The 21,518-nt window shown below is 44.2% G+C and overlaps 1 protein-coding gene across 1 annotated transcript in view; it reads left to right on the forward strand.

Moving 5' to 3' along the window:
- The window catches only part of DOCK1 (dedicator of cytokinesis 1), a 498,451-nt gene that overhangs the window by 120,970 nt on the left and 355,963 nt on the right, over positions 1 to 21,518 (forward strand). Inside the window, 1 exon segment of the mRNA XM_055346339.1 lies at positions 8,488 to 8,596. Within this exon segment, the coding sequence (XP_055202314.1) occupies positions 8,488 to 8,596 (109 nt within the window).

Genomic DNA, 21,518 nt, shown 5'->3' on the forward strand with positions numbered 1-21,518 from the left:
TGGAGTTATACAAACTGACGTCCCTCTCATTTAGAGAACACACATCGTCTTTTTAAAAGCACGATGCTCTTGAAATGTCTGAGTGAGAACTGGTCATTGAACCAGTGTCTAGACCCAAATCAGCCCCTCATTATTCCTCTTCCTTTTATCATTGTTGCCCTGAGCTTGCCTTTTCCAGAAGGGCTCAGAAGGAAGGGAGGGTATTCAGAATCCAATCTTGTGTACACCGTGGTGCAAATAAAGCCAGAGGAGCAAGTTATTGACTGTGTGTAGATCTGGAAAAGTCATACACAGGGTAGGACCCATGTTGATTACAGTGGTGGTCAGTGGTTACAGCCTCTATGTTACTGGTTAAGGCTTATTGTACTTGTGTTCTCTCTGAAGTTGACATGATGTAGACAACAATCTCTACACTGCCATTGTGTGAAGGCACAATGGTTTGAGGTCACATGCTGTCATCCTTGACTCAGGCATCCAAGGCATGCTCTTCTATTTTGCTAATTCTGGGTAGGCATGAATCTGGCTGTAGACCGAGCTTTCTCTTTTCTTTCTTTTTTTAAAGATTTTGTTTATTTCACAAAGAGAGAGAGAGCATAAGCAGTTGGGGGGAAGCAGTGGGAGAGGGAGAAGCCGACTCCCCGCTCAGCTGGGAGCCTGACATGTACAGGGCTCAATCCCAACCTCAAGACCATGACCTGAGTTGAAGCCACTTAACTGACTGAGCCACCCAGGTGCTTCTGAGCTTTCTCTTTTCTTAAGGTCAAAGCCATTAATGATTTTTCCACTGTCAGTTGTGAAAGTTGACCAAGTAAAGTAGGTTTGTTTTCCTGGATTTAATTTTTCTTCCAATAAAATTAATTCTATGAAAATGCACTTCTTGACACCCTCTTTTTTTTTTTTTTTTTAAGATTTTATTTATTTATTCATGAGAGACAGAGAGAGAGGCAGAGACACAAGCCGAGGGAGAAGCAGGCTTCATGCAGGGACCCTGATGCGGGACTCGATCCCAGGACCCCAGGATCATGCCCTGAGCCAAAGGTGGACGCTCAGCCACTGAGCCACCCAGGCACCCCAACACCCTCTATCTTGCTTTTGTGTATTTCCCCACTAACTTTAAATCATTAATTACTCTAAACCAAAACCTACAGTGAGGTGAGAGCATGAACTTGAAAGAACAGAATAGTTAGGGGATATGCATAGATTCTTCATGTTTTGTTGGAAGAATCTTAATCTTGTACAATTTATAATCAGTGTGACATTGAGTCCGGGGTTTGATGATGGTCACTTCCGTCTTGAGCACACTGGCTGACTTTCCTTCTCATTCGGAGACTAGGAATCAAAAGAAATCAAAAGAAATTTCAAAAGAAATTATGCATTGATAATCTGTGTTCTTATTATTGTAGTAAACGCCGTAATCTTGTACAAAATCATGCAGATAGGGAAGACTGGTGTCACCCAAATGGACCAGTGGCAACGTTATATCTTATTCTTGATCTCTTTCAGTCTCCAGCTACAAATGACATGATACCTTAGAACCATGGTCCATAAATGTTGTTGAATTTGATCACTCTTAGAGAGGTTAGGACTAGGATTGGCTGCTGTTACAGAAAAACCTAGCTTAACCTGGCTTAACCAGATGAGCTTCACTTCTCCCCACCAGCATACGTAACATGGGGTCCAGAGGAAGATCCTGGAGTTCATGCACTTGATCCTCATGTCCTCATGTCCTTGGTTCCTTTTTCCCTTCTGTTCCACCACCCTTAGGGTCTGTGTCCGTGTCTTATGGTTTCAAGGACCGCATTCCAAGCAGCATAGAGGGGAAGGTGTGGTGGAAACAGCCTTTCAGTTACTCCCCTTTTAAAGAACTTTCTCAGTCCCTATGAAGTGTCATATGCTCTCATCTCAGAACTATGTCATATGACCACTCTAGATGCAAGGAGGTCGGTAAGGAGTTTTAGATGGACTTAGTGATGCTTTCAACAAAATCAAAGTTCTTCTAGTAAAGGAGTAAGGGAGAAATATCTATTGGATAGGTGATTAACATTCTCTTCTCATGCTTTTAGCCTGAGTTTCTGTTACCTGACAGCTCAGAACGCCCCTCGCTTACTCTGGGTTCCAAAGTCCTACTTAATTAGGCCACTGAGAGCTTCTCTCCCTGTTAGTTTGGGGGTCAATTTCTGAGACTCCTGTCACTAGAGTCTCTTTGGCTTTAAATCACTGGAGCCCTATGTGACCCAAAGATGTGGTTCGGTCTTACTGTGCTACGCAGAAGTGGAGTGAAATGCTCAATTGATCGTTGCCTGTGACCCAGGGAAGCGTTTATGTTTGATGTCCTTAGGAATGCCTTTGCTTTGGCACTTGGCAGCATGGTGTTGGCACAGACCGTGGTCCTGCTTGCCTGCCTTTGTTCTGGAGTGGCCCCTGCAGGAGCCATGGCCTGATGGCCAAAGGAGTCCTTTGCTGGGATAACTTATTTGTCAAGAGCTGACACTGTCCAGGACAAAAGTGCAAAGAGGTCATAAGGCAAGTAGCAGCAGTTGCCAAAAGGCAGTGAGGCTTCCTAAGGCTTCCAAGGCCCCTGTCTGGGCATTTCAGATCTCATCTGAATACTGTAGGGAACACAGAGATTTTGATGATGAGGTCCCCTCCCTTCCCCCTTCCTCTCTTGTCCCTTACTTCTCCTTTCCATAAGTACTTAATGAGCTTTGGAGTCCTGACTATATCCCAGACTTTAATAGTTTATTGACCTTATTTTTTTCCTAATTGCTTCCTAAATGTGTATCTTGGCTGCCTTCTATGATTCCTGAGGGCAGAGAGGAACATATGTTTCCTTTAAAATTTAGAATACAGTTGCAGCCACATTATGTAGATAAGAGAATATTTCTTAAATTTAAATCCGTGGTCTAAAACTGCTGAGAACCCAGATTCTGAGGGGGAAAATCATAGCCTTCAACTCATGGACTACAGGACTAAAGACTTAAGAAGGGTTTTATTCTGCTCACCCCCACTCCCTGTTGTCCCACTGTATGTTTCAGTAGCTCTTCAGCTGTGATACCAGAGGGATGAATTTTAGATGAAATAATATTCCTGTTTCGTAGAGGCTGCTTAAAGAGAGAGCGGTCCTGTGTCCTACATGGGTGTCGGGAGTGTTTGCTCCTTAACAAGTTCTGAGCAGCTCTTCTGTGTGGTGTTTGCAGAGCTGGGGGAAAAAGCAAGCAAGGGCTCCCATTTTCTTACCTGCACCACATTTATTAGCTTGGGAGAAAGACAATTGTGCTCACAGCTGGAGTTGACAAGGGTTGTTTTTCTCTTTGCAGTTGGAATAAACGTTAGAGTTCTTTATTTTCCTTCTTTTTTTCAAAATGGTGTGCTGTGTTTTCAGGTGATGTAGTAGCTTTGTAAAATTCCCAGATAATTGACAGTCATTATTCTTCCAAAGAACAAAGAGGTGAAATGTTGGAGATGAAGATATGGAAGCTTATCCCACTATCTTTCTCACTATGCAAATCCATACTTTCTGTTTTGTTTAGAAGGCTCGTTTTGTTTTGAAGTGAGAACAGCAATTTTAAAACTCTGGCCCAAAGACATTGGTTCAGAACCCACAGAAAGATTCCTGACAGCCAGGGGCACTTCTCCGCTGGTTTTTGTTTGTCTGTGTTTTCTGTGTGGGTGGATCACATTAACTGGAAAGCCAGAAAACAGACACATCCTGCATCAGACCTTCTGAAGTAAATTACTAAAGCTAGTTATTGCTGTGTCTTCTTCTGTCTTCCGGTGCTTTCTGGAGGCTTTGCCTGTCATCTGGTGTTAGCTTTGTGCATAATTAGTTATTGATCATGAATAAGTTGTTGCAGATCTGTCATTCTGCCATCATTTCCTGGGTCACAAAAATAGAATGTAGTTAATAGACAACAATCTTGTCATTCCCTGATAATGAATACTTATCATGTGTAAATAGAGCAAGGAATGATAACTAGGTCTTACTCATCTATTTACTGATATCCCTCTGAGTTCTTTCCTCCCCCCTTCCTTCACCTCAAGGTGGGTCAAACAAGTGACTGTTCTTGGTGTATGTGATAAACCCAAGAGGTGAGACTCTAGAGGCGTCCCTTTCATTACAGAAAGGTGCATCAGTGGGAGTGCTGTAAAATACCAACCATTTCTGTGTTTTAAACATGTTGATTGGCAGCAGAGAAACTAATAATTAAATTTTCATCTTTGAGGGATTCTTGGTAGAAATTTCGATATAATGAAGACTCATGCCTCACACCTTACAGATTTTGAAACTGTGTTATTGGAGGCATATGGATTTAGGATTGTGATCTTTCTCTTGTGGATTTACAGGCACAGCTCACTTTATTGCTCTTTGCTTTATTGCACTTTGCAGATAATGTGGTTTTTATAAGTGGAAGGTTTGTGGCAACCCTGCATTATGCAAGTCTGTTGGCACCATTTTTCCAAAAGCATTTGGTCACTTCCTGTCTGTGTTGTGCTTTGGTAATTCTTGCAATATTTCAAACTTTGTTTATTATTGTATTTGTTATGATGCTCTGTGATTAGCAATTATCAATGGCTGAAACCCCAGGTTATTTTTAACATTTTTTAGCAATAAAGCATTTTTGTAAATGAAGGGATGTACTTTTTTTTTTTTTTTAAGATTTTTATTTATTTATTTATGAGAGACACAGAGAGAATGATAGAGAGAGGCAGAGACACAGGCAGAGGGAGAAGCAGGCTTCATGCAGGGAGCCCAACACGGGACTTGCTCACGGGTCCCCGGGATCACGCCCTGAGCCGAAGGTGGCACTAAACTGCCCAGCCACCTAGGCTGCCCCCCCTTTTTAATATATATATATATATATATATATATATATATATATATATATATATATATATATATAAAATGCTGTCACACATTTAATAGACTGCACTACAGTGTAAATATATTTTTCATATGTACTGGGAAACCAGAAAATTAATTTGACTCTATTGCCACACTCATTTAATTGTGATGGTCTGGAGTGTCTCCCAGGGATGCTTGTACCCCTTTATCAATATGAAAACTTTCCCTTTATCTTTTGGTTAATATTTGCATGGAATATCTCTTCTCTTTTCCTTTTAAGCTTTCTTTGTCCTTATATTTAAGGTCTGTCTCTTGCACACAAAAACATAGCTGTATCTTTTATTTCATCTGGTCTGAAACTCCTTTTAACTGAAGTTATAGTTTATTTGTATGTGATGGGTTTGCACCTATTGTTTCTTCTGTTCATTTTCTCTTTTACCCATCTATATTATGCTGTCCTTCTTTGTGTTTTGTACCAAGCACAATTTTCTTGTTATTGTCTCATTTTTCTCCTCTTTTAACATGTTAGTGACACATTCTTCTACTATTCTTTTAATGATTATCTTACACATGACAACACGTGTGTTTGAATTCTTTTTTTTTTTTTTAAAGATCTTATTTATTTATTCATGAGTGTCATAGAGAGAGAATGAGGCAGAGACACAGGCAGGGGAGAAGCAGGCTCCGTGCAGGGAGCCTGACATGGGATTTGATCCTGGGTCAAACGTGGGAATTGATCACGGGTCCCCAGGATCAGGCTCTGGGCTGAAGGTGGTACTAAACCGCTGAGCCACCTGGGCTGCCCGTGTGTTTGAATTCTTACAGAGTAATTGAAATGATTACTTTTGCCACTCTTCACATAATACCAGATGTGACTAGAATAGAACGCTCCATCTCCACATGAAATCTCTTTTTTTATTGTTATTGTTATACATTTCAATATACTTGTATTTTATGCCTTGTAAGACACAACTGTTAGTATCTTGTATAGTTAGTATTCATTCAATATGTTTTATATCTATTCTTGTTTTTTTTCATTTTTCTTTCAATTCCTTGTTTCTTTATGGCTTAAGTTTCCTTCTGCCCCCCAAAAAACTCCTTGTATAATTTCTTTTAATAAAAGTCAGCTACAGGTTTTGTTTATATGAATATCCTTTATTTTCTCCTTGTTTTTAAAGGATATTTTTATTTAATAATAGAATTCTAGTTTGACAGTTCTTCTTCCAGATACTATTTTCTTCTCTTGTTTTCCCTCAATTTCTTGTGAGAAGTTGGCTTTCAGACTTCTTGTTACATCTTTGAAAGTGATGGTGTGTTTTTTTGCTTGTTTTTCCTCTAGGTGCTTTTACAATTTGCTGTTTCTTTGGTTAGGAGCAGTTTTACTATGGATTGTGTAGGAATGCTTTGGTTTCTATTTATCCTATATTGGATTTTCAGAGCTTCTTGGACTTTGGGTTGATTTCTCTATTCATTTTGACAAATTTATGGTCATTAACTATTCTAGTGTTGTATTTGCCACATTGTGTCTCTCATTTTCTTCTGGAACTTCAATTACACATGTATTTGACCTCTTTATTATACCTTATATCTCTCTAACACATTTTTCTGTTTTCTATCTCTGTGCTTTTTTATTTTCCTGTTGATCATCTTCCACTTCACTAATTCTGCCTTTTACTTGGTCTAATTTTAGTTTACCCATGTAATAAATTCTAAATTTTATATATTTTTTAGTTTTAAATTTTCATTTGATTATTTTCTGTAGATTTATTTCTCTGCTAAACGTTCGCATTTTACCTTCTGTTTTCTTCATCTCTCTTTTTCATCTTTTTTTTCTCCATTTTTCCCCTGTTTTAAAACATAATAATTGTATTTATGTTGACATTCTTGCTAGCTAACTGCAATATCTTGACCACCTGTGGTTCTATTTTTGTTGTCTTTTTTTTTTTTTAATTTTTTCACTTGGCCATGTGGTCTGTTCTTTTCTATGTTTAGTTAATTTTTATTTAAATGTAGCTTCAGATGATGTGTTCTTCTTTCAGAGATGATTCATCTTTTCCTCTTCTAGGCAGAGACAGTGGGGGTGACCTTTTACTCCACAGAAGCTGTGCTGAGTCAAGGCTGTATTTACTGAGCCTCCATCTATATCTGGTTTGCTCTTGGTTCTCCAGGGTTTTCAATTGCAAGTCTGCTGTGTCATTTGGGACCTGTTTCCCTGGCATTTTCTAATTCATTATCATTCATTATCTTTGGAGACTGATTAAAAACCCACTCTACCAACGTTTTCAGCCTCCTTACCCCACGTAGTTCTAGGAATTGGCATATGTCCTGAGGAGGAGACCAACTGCATGCTTGAAGCCTTCCCAAGTGTTTGGACCAGTCTGTAAAACATTGATCTGTTGCTTTGTGTTACCTGCAAGCAGAAGTTCATGACTCCATATTTTTGATTGTTTGCTATGCACCATTTAAACAAACTCCTATTGAATAAAATCCTTTATGAAACAGACACACTAGGTTGGTTGCGATCTCCCATTTTAGACAGAATTTGTTGGTTTACAATGGAACTCATTTAAATATACGATTATCTCTAGGGTAATTAATTATCACTTAGTTTACAACATTTTCCATTGTACACAAGTTTTCAGGTATGGTATACTTTTAATTAGGCAGAAAACTAGTCTATATTAAGAAAACATCTGCGTTGCAACATTTTAAAATGCAAATGCATTGCTTTTTAGTAACACAGCAACTTGAAGTAACTGCTAATAAATAATTTATACTTGAAACTTATTTATAATTAGCAACATATATTTGTATACATGTAACCTATGTACAACTTCCTTATTACCCATTTATTGAACAAATGCTCCACCTCTCGAAGATTTTCCCATTCCCATCAATTCTGTGATGAATACATTTGTATAGTGTCATTATTCTGAAATAAAGTAATTTCAAATTTACTTTTTTTTCCTAAAGATTTTATTTATTTATTCATGACACCCACACACACACACACACACAGGCAGAGACAGAAGCAGGCTCCATGCAGGGAGCCCGATGTGGGACTTGATCCCGGGTCTCTAGGATCAGGCCCTGGGTTGAAGGTGGTGCTAAACCACTAAGCCACCCAAGCTGCCCGACTTTACTCTTCTGTCATTTTCAAATGGCTACAAGGTCGTGTTAAATTCAGGAAATTAAATTTATCTTAATTATGTGACACCGTGGTTTAAAAAAACACTGGCAAGAAATACACCAAAATATTAATGGTGTCATCTCCGTGGGGTAGGATGAATTTCTCTGTTCCTTCTTCCTCTGTTCCTTCCTTCCTCTTTCTCTCCTTCTTTCCCTTTCTATATATTTCTGTGTTTTTCAGATTTATAAAATGTTATGTTATGTTACAATGAAAAAGGCAATAGATGATGTGGTTAAAAACCAGCCTCTTGAGCATGAGGACATCTCTCCATAGCCCTGTGGTCCAGATGAACCCCATTTCCGAGCTGCCTCCTGCATTCCATGGACGTGGAGGATCTTCCCCCACATTCTCACTTGCCACTCAGGCAACACCTCTCATGGCTGTTGATGTAGGAGCCAGGAGTGGTGAGGCCCTGTCTGGCAGGTGCCAGAGAGTCTTGTGTGCTCCTTTGCAGACTGTACGAAGACAAAGGAGAGGCGGACTTCATGGAGTCCCTGCTGCAGCTATTCCGATCCATCAGCGACATGATGAGCAGCGTGTCGGACCAGACCATCAGGGTGAAGGTAGGCCCACTGTGAGCTGCAGGGCTCCCTGGGTGGGATGAGAGCGGCAGGGGCTCTGCTTCCCTCCAGGTGTGAGCTCGGGGGACAGCCCAGGGCTGGCTCTTGTGGTTGCTCCTTGGCCAGGAGATGTTCTGAATTGACTCTTCGTAAATGTGAGGATGCCAATGAGAATAATGTTTGCACGTCACTGGTCAGGGTGTGTCCGGGTCTGGACGTCTGGACACAGGGTTGGTGAGTTACCTTGTGGGAATGATCATAATGTCTTCGTCCTGCTGCGAGGCTTTGGTTTGCATAGAAGAGCGAGGATCCAGCATTTCCCTGGTCCCACCATTCTCACCACTGGGATCATTTGTTCTCACCCTTGTTGCCCCGTGGAAGAAAGATGCCTTCACCTCCTGTGAGGTCTGCTTGTCCGTGGGTTTGGAGTGTGGAAATGCTGGGAGGCGGAGCACGGGGAGGGCCCCTGGAGTAGCCCCAGGGCCGTGCGTGCTCTTCGGCTTTACCCCTTCTGGAAGTTTCCATGGGGCCAACCAACTGCAGTCATGTATGGTGTGCAGTTGGCAGCCCAAGCTGATTCCTGCAGAGGACAAGAATCTTCTGAGTGATTAACTCTCAGCTTTCACATAAGTGCTCGCCATAGCGGTCTTTGCTACTCTCTTTCCTTCACGCTCTCTTAATACGTGATTTCAGAAAACATCTTTATGGCTTTTGTCTTGAAGATGTTTTGGGAGTGATTTCCGTTTCAAGCTTAACCATTCAGTCTGGAACGAAGATGTCCATGTGTCAGGTGTGTCTGATGGTTGCTGTGACCAGGGGAACCCACATAACTCAGCCTGGCGGAGCCACACTGGCCCTTTGATCTCAGAGCTGCTGGAGCCTTCAGTGGAATTGCTTGATCTTATGTGAATTTCTTATAAAAAAAAAAAAAAAAACCCTGGTGATCTATACAGGAAGCGATGTGGTGCATATATTGAAGGTTTAGGTCGCCTGTTTTGGCGCCTTGGTGCTGCCCCACGCTTCCGTATGGTAGCAGGGTTAAAATTAGCAATGTGTTGGGGACTTTTACTACGACATCCTGTGGCATTTTAGAAAACCAGGCGCGGCGGGTGTAAGAATAGATAAAAATTACAGGAAGTTTGAGCCCAGCAGTAATTTTAGATTTCCAAATATACTCTTAAATGTTATTAAATTTGATTGGGCTTGACTTTTGTCTGCTTGCCTCCCTCTGTGTCAAATTAGTGACTGAAGTCTTGCAAGACCTTCCTTCCAGTGGGTGTTTTATTATGAGGCGGAAGTGAATTCAGGGATGTTCATGTGTGGATGCCAACTTTACATCTGCGAGACGGGTGACGGAGTCTTGTTCCAAACGTTACCTCCCTTGCTGCTAATTTTGTACTTTGTTCTTGCACAATAGGTGCTCTCTCTATGGGTGAGATTGAAAGACTCCCATCCCAGGACCATGATTTTTGCATTGTTCAACCTCTTTACATTTTGCTCTGTGGAACCAATATAGTTGTGAATCATCTTCTACAGAGAAAATATGGAAAAACCAAGCGGCGTTTTGTAGGGGTTACATGTTGTTTCTCAAAGGGTGGTCCTTGGTGGCCGTTTTGATTTTTGAGATGATCTGTGTGCCCTTCTCTGTGACTGGGACGTCAGTGGGCTCTCATGCCTTCTTGGCATCATGTGGGGTGAGCCGATGGGCTTGGTGGGTGGGGGTGGCGAGGGGCCGCCCTGTCCACTGGAACCCGCACCTTGCAGTCACCTGCCCAGAACTGCAGCCCACCTCCATCCACCTGGCAGATTAGAGTCAGCTCCCATATTTTATGCCTCAAGGGAGAGAGAGGCAAGAGGAGTTTGGGGCAATAATTAACTGCAGGACGAACTTGGCGTCTATGTAGTTGTCAGCCGCGCTGCCTTCCATTTGACTCCGGAGCAGACGTTGTACGTGAGTGGTTGAAAGAATGTAAGTGAGCATGTGCACGAAGGGGACAGTATGTTTTTATTACGTGGGAGAGAAACCTGCGGGGTTCAGGGGTGTGCTGCGCTGTCCTTCCCTCTTCTGCTGGGGGCCGTGGATGCCTGTGCTTCTGGACCGTGCTCTGGGGCATCTGTGTATTTCTGGAGACAGACTCACCTTTGTGTTGCTTCACTGTCCCTCAGTGAATGCCACTGACCTCAGGGCTGCTGCCAGACCCTTAAATTTTTTTTTTTTATTATGGTAACGAACTTAAAAATGACCATCTTAACCATTTTCAAGAATTCAGTTCTGTGGCATTAAGCGCATTCACACCATCTATCTCTAGAACTTACTTCATCTCTCCAAACAGAAACCCTGTCCTCGTTCAAGAATGACTCCCTGTTCTTTCCCTCCCTCAGTCCCTGGCATCCACCATCCTATTCTCTGTCTCTGCAAACATTCATATTTGGGGTTCCTCATGTAAGTGGAATCATACAGTGTTTGTCTCTCTGTGATTGGCTTCAGGACTCTTCCATGGAGTGTGTAGCAGGTGTCCGAGCCCCTTCCCCTTTGTCTCCTGGACTCTTCCATGGTGTGTGTAGCAGGTGTCTGAGCCTCTTCCCCTGTGTCTCCTGGACTCTTCCATGGAGTGTGTGGCAGGTGTCTGAGCCCCTTCCCCTGCGTCTCCAAGACTCTTCCATGGTGTGTGTAGCAGGTGTCCGAGCCCCTTCCCCTGTGAGGCAGAATTGTATTCCCTCCTATTTGTAGACACACTGTGTTTATTTATGCGTCCACGGATGGACAGTATGAATAATACTATTCATTGTGAATAATGCTGTGAACATGAGTTTACAGATCACTGTTTGAGTCTCTGCTTGAGTCTCTGCTTTCACTTGTTTTGGGTGTATGTCAGACGTGGAAATGCTGGGTCATACAGTAATACTGTGTTTATTATTTGAGGAATTTCCATTTTCCTTTCCATCACAACCATATCAGTTTACTAAAAAAAAATTTTTTTTAATGTTGAAATTCCTTAGTGAATTTACCTTAGCAGCTATTTCCGGCAACTTCTCAAGCTTGAGGTTTATCACCACCCCCCTGCCACCACCTTCAGCAAATGATTGTAGTCTATCTGCTTTGCTGAAAAGATCCTCTGCGATCTGTCTAGCATCACCTTACCTTTCTCACTTCCTGTCTTGCTACCTGAAACTAACCTTCCACCTGTGCAGAGGTCCTCCCCACCCATCTCTGCCTCTGGGGTTCTGATCAATCCCTTATGTATCCTTTCAGTCTAGAACCTTCTGTCTGTATATCAGATTGCTTTTTCCCTTTGTCTATGATCATGCCTAGACATTGTCAATCCTCAGCAGGTGCTTGTGGGACCCTTCACTGCCATCACACTTCTCTTCTTCCCATCCTACAGGAGGGGCCTTATACCGTTGCCAGGGCCCTCTGGTTCTCTCTCTGCTCTCCCCTGGGTGATCGTGGTCCACCTCTCCTTCACGTATGACTCAGTGGCACTCAGATGTGGCTTCTGCGAAGCCAGATGTGGCCATTCTTCCTTTTCTTCTCCTTGGCTCTAATATCACACATGTGTTTGCTCATTCCACAGTTATTCTTGATAAAATTCTGCGGAAAGTTTCTTAGCTCTACTCCCTCGGTGCCGTACCTGCCCTTTCTTATTTCCTGACTGTGTGTCAGTGCTTTCCTAAAACTCCCATCTGGTGGTGGCCTTCTTTTTCTCAGAAAGCTGTGATGTTTTCCAGCTGCCTGGAGAAATGGGTCGGATTCCAGTTTCTGCCTTTCAGAAATCTCCTTGGCCGACCCAACCAATTCTCCTTTAATTCTTAGAGACTCAAGTAGAGTGCCTCCCCTAGAGAACACGAAACATCTGGATGTTGGGACGCCTCCTTGAATTAATTCCGATAGTTGATAGAAAAAAATCATGAGCTCCATGTGCTAGAATAGCAACAGCTGATATTCATTGATCACTTTCTGTCCTAAGTGCTTTACATGTATCAGCTTATTGGATCCTTATGATGATGCTATTAAATAGGGACTATCATTGCTTTCAGATGCAAACAATCAGAAATATTAGCTAACTTGTCCAAGGCCACATGGCTAGCATGGGGCCAAGTGACCGTTTAGGCCTAGGCTTGCCTGGTTCCAGAGCCACATTCCTTTGTCTTCAACTCCTCTGGAGAATGCTGCTAAGCACCAGTCATTGACAGTATTCAGAAACAGAGCCCACATGGTCTTCCCCATCGGTGGACAGCAGCTCTGTGTCTGATGCTTTGGAGCCGTAAAGGCATAAAAACCCTCTAGTGGACCTTTCCATCTAAGTGGACGTACTATATGTTCCTGTGTAAAGCAGTTAAAAAATAACTTTGACCAGGGGCACCTGGGTAGCTCAGTCGGTTGAGCATCCAACTCTTGATTTTGGCTCAGGTCATGATCTCGTGGTTGTGAGATCAAGCCCTGCACTGGGCTCAATGCTGGGTTCTCCTTCTGCCTCTCTGTCTGCCTCTCCCTCTAAAGAAACAAAAACAACTTTGACCAAATGCCTCTAAATTGAGTGTGTTTGGGGGGAGTAAAGGACGTTTGATGGGGCTGGTCATGCAGGCTTTGGGGAGGACAGGATCTCGGTCATGATCCCTCTGTGATGGCAGTGGGTGGTTCTCTTTCTTGACCACTCGTGGGTTGCAGTGCTAGGTTTGGGGTGTTTGGGGTTTTACAATCAGAGTTAACACAGGCTTTGCTGTTTTCACTGAATTGCAAAGATACTACTAACATATTAGCTCTATGGACTAATCTTAGAGATTAGTCCACCTTGCTTCCGAGGCATAGTCTGCTGGTGAGTCTGGGGCTGAGAAATCCAGAATTTTCTGTAGAGGGAAACTGACCATGATCAACAATAAGAAATAGATTCTTGGGTGTTTGTGTGTGTGAAGCTGAAAGATGTTTCACGAGAAGGTTCTTACCTTTATTCCATGTAATACCCTCTGGCATTGTCTGTTCTAATACCTCTGGTCTATCCTGAACTAATGTATTTCAATAAAAACAAAACAAAACAACGAAACTGCATGTTGACAGGCACTACGGTGTTTTTCCTGAACGCCGAGTGTATCTCACCCCACATTTAAAAATGCGGCTGGGGATCCCTGCGTGGCGCAGCGGTTTAGCGCCTGCCTTTGGCTCAGGGTGCGATCCTGGAGACCCGGGATCGAATCCCACGTCGGGCTTCCGGTGCATGGAACCTGCTTCTCCCTCTGCCTGTGTCTCTGCCCCTCTCTCTCTCTCTCTCTCTCTCTCTCTCTCTGACTATCATAAATAAAAAAAAATAAATAAATGAAAAATAAAAACGCTGCTGTCCCTCATTCTTGAGGTTTCATTTCCTGTGTCTCTTGCTCAGTGTAGGGTGAGAATAGGGTTTGTGTTCTGTGTCTCCCGCGTCTCATACAGCCTCAGGCCCCTGCGGCTCAGCGGACTGCACGGGGGTGTTGGGGGCCCGAAATCGAGGTCTTTGGGCTAAGGTTGGCGCCCAGATGCGGGAGGCTTTGTCTTCCTTGCCGGGGGCTGCTCCCTCATCATTCGTGGTGCTGCTTCGTCTGGCCTTCTCTGGAAGGGACCATGCTTGTGCTCAATGCCGTTTGGGGGGGGGACTTTTGTCCTCCGACAGGCACCGTTTCAGTTCCTTAAACCCCATGTCCTGACTTGAAACGAGCATCACTCACTCACCGTACGGCTTGTCTAAACTCCTTCCTCATCAAAAGACTTCGTTGCTACTTGTCCATTTCTAAGCTAGTGTCTGGGGGCCACACCGCCTGTCACAGGTTGGGAGTTTAGAATTTTTGGTCCCCAGGAAGCATTGTCTCAGTGTATTGAGGTTGATGCCAAATCGGGGTCAGGAGTCATCAGACTCTTGATGTCAGGTTCACGGGGGGCTCCTGACCTCCCAGGGCCTCGGTGACGGAAATTGGTGCTTCTTGTGCTGGGTGCGAGATTTTGAGATTTCCAAAGGATGTCATCTTACTGGTTCTCTTAAACAAAGCAGCATTTTATTATGTCCTTGCACTCGGTTTTAAATGTAATTGCGATCTTGTTAGAAAAGTGGAAAATGCCAAACATTGATTAAGAAAAATAAGACTCATTTATCTTTCATCTCCCGTGGATTAATTACCCTATTTAGCATGTTCATCTTTTATTTTTTTTTAGCATGTTTGTCTTTATAATGGTGTGCTTTTTCTCCTTAGTGTCATCAGATATACTTGAGCTTATGTGATATATGTGATCTGTACGTACACGAACATTGACAGATACATACGTGCATCTACACGTGCTTTTACAACTTTCATTTTTTTCCATATATATTTCCCTACGTCCTGTACTATTTTTCAAGAACATCGTTCTTAAGGTTGCGTACGACCTTGTGGTTTTGTCATCCCTGATTGAACCAGTTTTCTGTATTTGGGAACTTGGATTGTTTCTCGTTTTTGACTCCATAAACAGTGCTTTCGTAAGCCTCCCTGGCTGGCCCTCTCTGTGTGGCAAAGCCCTGGTTCCATCTGGTTTACTGGGGGCAGCCAGATTTCCTAATGCTTGGAAGGACTGTGAAAGTCCTCACCAGAGCTGTGAGGACACGCCCCCGGGTTATGAATCTGTGGGCCTCTCGTCTGCTTGGTTGTGTTCAGTGCCACTGTCTGGCCTTGCTTTTCACTAGAGCCCTGGTTCTCCCTGTGATGGCACATCACTGCCCACCTCGCGGGACCAGCCTCTCAAGTTGAGTGTTGTGTGGCTGCAGAGCCATTCTGCCCGCGGGAGCCACCTGCTTCCGTAGCGTCTGTTGGTACGGGGATTAGTGGCCGAGTCGGGCATGGAGATGAGAGCTCTTCAATCCAGATGATTTTGGGTCATGAGGGTACTGGCCATGGAGATGAGGGACCAGTATGCACCTTACAGAAATTGGTAGCACCCAAGCCAGGAAGGTGTACTAACAGCAAACAATGAAACATCTTTTTCTATTTCTTTTTTTTCTTTTTCTTTCTTTTTCTTTTTTCCTTTTCCTTTTCCTTTTCCGGTTAGGGATGGTTATTGATTGTGTTGATTAATCCAAGAGTTCCAGAGATGCGAGTCAGGGCTTTGCTTGCCTGTCTCTCGTCACCCATGTGGACAAGGATGGGGGTGGGTGGGTGGTTTGGGTGGTGACCTTCTGGGTCATGCTGTCTGCTTTGGGGGGACACCCTGTTGAACCAGAACATCTGGGTGCTGAGGGTCTGCAGCCCAGGAGAAGCCAGTACAAAGGGAAGGTTTACATTTGATTGAGAATCAGCAACGAGCCAGGCCTTCTAGAGAGTTCTGCTGACACAGAGAGGATCGGGGAGGACTGGGATTCAGGCGCTGTAGGAATGTGCCATGCCTGGAAGTGGTGACAGTCTCCGAGCACCGCTGTACCGAAATACCACAAACGTGGCCTCTTAAGACAGAAATTTATTCCCTCAGTGTCCCTTCTGGGTGCTTGTTTTAGTTTGGGCGGTTAGCACAGATTATCATAGACGGGTTTTCTCTCCTATGGTGGAGAGCAGAGGCAGGAAGCAAGCTCCCTTGTGCTCCTTATCAGGGCACTAATCCTGTCACAGGGCCCCACCCTCATGACTGCATCTAACCCCAACCACCTCCTGAAGGTCCTGGATCCTGATCCCATTGCATTGGAGTGTACAGTTGGGACATAGGAATTGGGGGGGGGGCGGTTGGGGGATGTAAGTGTTCAGACATAGGAGTGCTCTAAAGGTCTGCTGTAGGCCTTTCTCCCAGCACCTTGTGGGTGCCGATAGTCCTTGGCTTATAGGCGCTTCGCTCCTGTCTCTGTCTTTCTCTTCATACCACATTCCTCTGTGTGCCTGAGATTTTGTGTCTCTTTTCTTCTAGGGACACTAGTCATATTGGATTGAAGGCCTACCCTGCTCCAATATGACCTTGTGTTAACTTGAATCTGTCTGCAAAGACTGTTTCTAGATAAGGTTGCTCTCATAGGTGCTAGGGGATAGGATTTGAACAGATCTTTTTCTGGGACACAATTCAACCTATGGTAAAAGTCAGTGTGGACTCTACATGGTGGATGCCAGCGGCTGAAGAAGGACTAGAGGGGTAGCGCCCAGGCCTCAGTGTGTGCCCATAGATCGCCTGTAGGTCTTGTTAAAATGCAGATTCTCACTCAGAAATTCTGGAGAGGGGGCCCAAGATCATTCATGTCTAAACAGTGTGGGGTTAATGCTGACGGTGTTGGCCCCTGGGCGACATGTGGAATTGGAAGTGGCCAGGGCTGCCCTCGTGTAGAGAGCATTCCGGGGATCCCTGGGTGGCGCAGCAGTTTGGCGCCTGCCTTTGGCCCAGGGCGTGATCCTGGAGACCCGGGATCGAATCCCATGTCGGGCTCCCGGTGCATGGAGCCTGCTTCTCCCTCTGCCTGTGTCTCTGCCTCTCTTTCTCTCTGTGTGTGACTATCATAAATAAATAAAAATTAAAAAAAAAAAAGAGAGAGAGCATTCCGGCTGCCGTGTGAGCACCAGCAGGAGGGGACACATGGAAGTCGGGCTTGGGCAGGTGTCCCTGCAGGGTGGCTTCACCCGGGCTTGCAGCCCTCATCTGCCTCATGTTCTGGGTTGTTCTGATTGTGCGAGCTTTCCCTGTACACAGAAGACAAGACGCTTGGAGGTGAAGTCATGACTCATGTCAAAAAAGAAAGCAGCAAAAACAAAGCCACAGAAAGGTGAAGAAAGTATTTTATGACTTGTTCTTAGTAAACCTTCAGCTCCAAGTACTTTCAATTTCCTCATGCTGCTTTCTGGTCTGTGGCTTCCAGATTCTGCAGAGAGTTCTGCAGTCTGGCCGAGGGATTTGAACACATCAGACTCCTAGCTTCTGCCAGAGTGGTTGGTACTCAGGAGAGCATTTGCCTAGCCTTGGATTTCTGGGGTCTCTTCTGGCCTCAGTGCCTTTCAGGGCAATTCCACCGTCTTCTTGGCTGCTCCCCTAGGATGCTTGAGGTACTGCCCACAGGGCAAGACATTATCTGAAGCTGCCTGTGTGGATATACTTGCCCCCTTGAGCCCCTCCCCATGTCCAACACAGCACATTGTTAACAGTAGCAGAAATGAAAAGATGATAAGTCCTTTCTGTCGGCTGCTCTGCTTCAGCAAACCAACCGTTTGTATTGGTTTTCCACCAGTTGTGGTGCATGATCGTGAGCATTTTGATAGTTCCAACATAGATGCCATTGGGTTTCCTGCTCCTGTATCATTAGATCACAAGCATCTTTCCATATTAATGAGCAGTCATGATTATGATTGTGATGGCTCTATGCCAGTTCAGAACATGGACCTGAATTGATGTGCATTCATTTACCTAATCAAGTGATTTTTCATCATATTAATTTTTCCATTGTTGAATACTAGCAGTTTGCTTTTAGCATTTTAAGCCTGCAGTAAATGATTTCATTGATAAGTAGTTGTTGGCATTTATCTTTTCAAAAATTCTGTGGCAGGTTTCCTTTGTCCTGATTACCCCCATAATCCTACCTGTGTCAGAGGACAAGACTTTAATTTGGGATTGCAGAATTCCGGGCATTTCCTGGCCATCCCCTCTGTCCTGTCCTCCTTATGATGCTCACTGAGGGGGAAAGTGTTGCTTTGAATTTGTGGTTCCAGCAAATTCCTTCTCTCCATCCCTGACCTTGACCTTCAGAGGTCTCTCCCTCAGCTCCCCTCCCCCATCTGTGGCCTCTGCCTCTGAGTCCCCCTCCCCCGCCCCCCATATACCTTCTGCCAATGGGCATGGTGTCATCTGGCCTTCCATCCTCCATCACAGTCAGGGTTTATTCAATGTCCCTGTGAATGTCAGCAGGCCTCATAGATAGGTTTATGACTAGCACCTCATCCTTCATTTATTTGGTCATATATTTTTAAAATGTACTTAATAATATGTTCATTCTGTGTGCCAGGCACTGGGCACAAATAACAGATATGGCTTTTGTTCTCATGGTGATTACATTGAAGAATGAGCCAGAAATTAGCCAAATAACTACACCCATAAACATAGTTATAGATGGCAATACATGATTTTAAGCAAATCGTAGGCATAAGCTTCTAATTTTAGATTATAATGTTTTTTTTGGGAAAAGTAAGAAATAGAATGACAAGCTATATCAGGGTGGGGATTGGAAATAGTTGAGGGGTTCAAGGACGGTTCCAAGGAGGTGCTGGTTAAAGAAAGTACAAAATGGGGGAAGTCCCAGGTAGAGGCAGCAGACAGGCAGGTATTTGTTGCTGTCATGAAATGCAAGATGAATTGTGGTTGTGGCTGGATAGAGTGGCAACAGGAAGGCCAGGACTGTGAGGAGAGGAGGGGCAGGTGAGTGTGGACATATTGGGCCGAGCCCTCTGGCCCTGTTAAGGGTCCAGAGAGCCACTCAGGTGCCCTGGCGAGGGTTTGGTCAGATCGGATTTGGCTTTTTAGAGGATCACCTTGGCTGCCATCCGCAGGATGGATTGGAGCAGCTGAGAGAGGAAGCAGTGGGGTGAAAGGCTCTCGTGGAATCCAGGTGAGAGACCATGGTACTGGGGCCAGAGCAGCATTCTCCACCTCAGCACTCTTGACCTTTGGGGCTGAAAGTTCTTGGTCCTAGGGGCTCTCTTGTGCAGTGGAACATGTTTAGCAGCGACATGCATGCCGTAGCATAGACAACCAACAGTATCTCCAGGTGTCCTGCCAAATGCCTCCTGGGCTTTGGAGGGCACAATTGCTCCTGGACGAGAACCATTGGGCTGCAGTACTGGTGAAGAATTTCGAGAAGGAGAGAGAGAACTGCTGGTATAATTTGCAGGCCATGGTAGGAGATCTGATACAGGAAGTGAGGAAGATGAAGGGAGGTGTCCTAATCACCTACCAAATTTTTGGCTTTAAGCATGTGAGTGATGGAAGTATGTGTAGAAGCAGGTGGAGGTTGTAGGGGGTCTAGACTTTGAGCATATGGGCTTCTCCTGAGACCCCGCTGGACACCTCTTTTTGGGAATTGCTGTGTTAATGACTCTGCTCACTCTGTCATGGGAACTTCTTTATTTACTCCTTGTGGCACATTCTAGATATCTTCCTCATGTGTGTCCTCCTGCCATTTCTGACTGCATGGCTATGTTTTAGGGTTAGGTTTTCATTTCCTTTTCTCTTTGTACAGCGTCCTGTTTCCTCCCAAAATCCAGTGTCTGCTTACTGGTGCTGCTGGCCGGTTGGCTGTCGGTAATTATGCAGATACAGAGCTTGTTGCTACTGGATGCTTGGTTACATAACGCAGTGGAGGGAGATACCAATCCCAGACTCCCATCTGGTGTGGAGGGAATTTATCTGCTGCTTTTGTCCAGCTGGATTGTGGAGTGTGAAATAATCGTAATCCTTCGTATTTGTGGCACTCTCACTTGTCAAAGCCTTTGGATGCCTGCCATCTCTCTGATCCTCCTGGTGCCATGCAGTGTCCGTTAGAAGTAATAATGGAAAAACTTTCACAAGGGATGGGCAGGAAGCATAATCATATAAAAAGTCTGCATTTTAGGAGCTGAGTTGTTGAGGAAAACCTTTATATCCCATGTCCACTGGCTCTTCTCTGTCATCTTCAAGATGAAGCTGCCCCATGAACCCCCTTCCCAGAGATTTATTTCTAAGAAGGATGAGGGGGCTTTAAAATGGTCTAAAATCTGTCCAGTCAATCCTAAACAAGATCTTCTCAAGTGAAAGGAAGAGACAGGATCTCCAAAGGCTTATGTGCAGGTCACTTGTGGAATGGTATTTATAAATGCATTTGCTGTAGGTTTGTAGATTTATTTATAAATGCATTTGCTGTAGGTTCATTTTTGTATTTTGATATTCTGTGGTGAGGCCTCTTTTACTGCAAATTGCATAAGCTTCAAACAAGAGGTAAATAAATGGGAAGTTACCCCAGCGTATGGGCAAAAGGACTCAATACTGTTAAGATGTCAGTTCTTCCCAACTTGATCTATTCATTCATTGTAATCTCAGTAGAAATCTTAGTTGACTCTGATTTGTGCAGAGTCAGAGGACCCAGAATAACCAGCCCAACGTGGAGGGAGGACAGTGTCACAGCCCTGCCACTACTTGACTTCAGGTCTTAAAGGTCTTACTGTAAAGCTGCAGTAATCCAATTGCATACACCCAACTCAAATTAGGTCCAGAAGGAAGAATAATTGATTCATGGAGCTGGGGAGTCCAAGGCATGAGGCAGGCACAGCCGTGCCCAGGGGTTAGAATATCTCCTCCCTTGGCTCAGTTGTCTGTGCGAGGGGCGAATGGCCACCCGTAGTCAGAGGCTCGTATTTTCATATTGTTTATAATCCTAGAAGACACAGAGGGCCCGTCGCTCTCTTTAGATCCATAGCAACTCTCAGAATGAACCCTCGCCAACCTTCTTGATGTGAAGGAGTGACCATTCCTGGAAGGAGCAGACTCGGAGAAATTGAAAAGAAAAATAGCTTCGTGATGCAGAGTGTGCAGTGAGGGAGCTGGAAGGGCCAGCAGGACAGAGGAGGGCCCGTGTGACGTTTGTAAATGTAGCTGAGGCCAATTCAGATTTGTCACTTTGTGCAATGGGCCCTGCAGCTCTGCCCTGGACTTGTCCACTGGCGGATGGAAAGATTATTTAATGCCTTCATGTAGGATTGGTGTTCCAGCCGGCATGCCAAGTAGCCCAAGCTGAGACCAGAGAAAAGACCAGATCTTAAATATGCCCAAGCAAGAAATTTATTTCTTGTTGGCTGGTTGCTCTTGCATAAGCAAGTGTGAAAAAGGAGTGTATCCTACGTGTGCTTAAAAAATCATCAGCTCCATCGTAGCGAATAATTACGAATTTCATTAAAACTATTGGGCAGAACTTAGGGTGGAAAGAGTTATTTTTTGTAGATG

Source organism: Nyctereutes procyonoides, unplaced genomic scaffold, assembly GCF_905146905.1.
Source record: "Nyctereutes procyonoides isolate TBG_1078 unplaced genomic scaffold, NYPRO_anot_genome, whole genome shotgun sequence".
Classification (NCBI taxonomy): domain Eukaryota; kingdom Metazoa; phylum Chordata; class Mammalia; order Carnivora; family Canidae; genus Nyctereutes; species Nyctereutes procyonoides.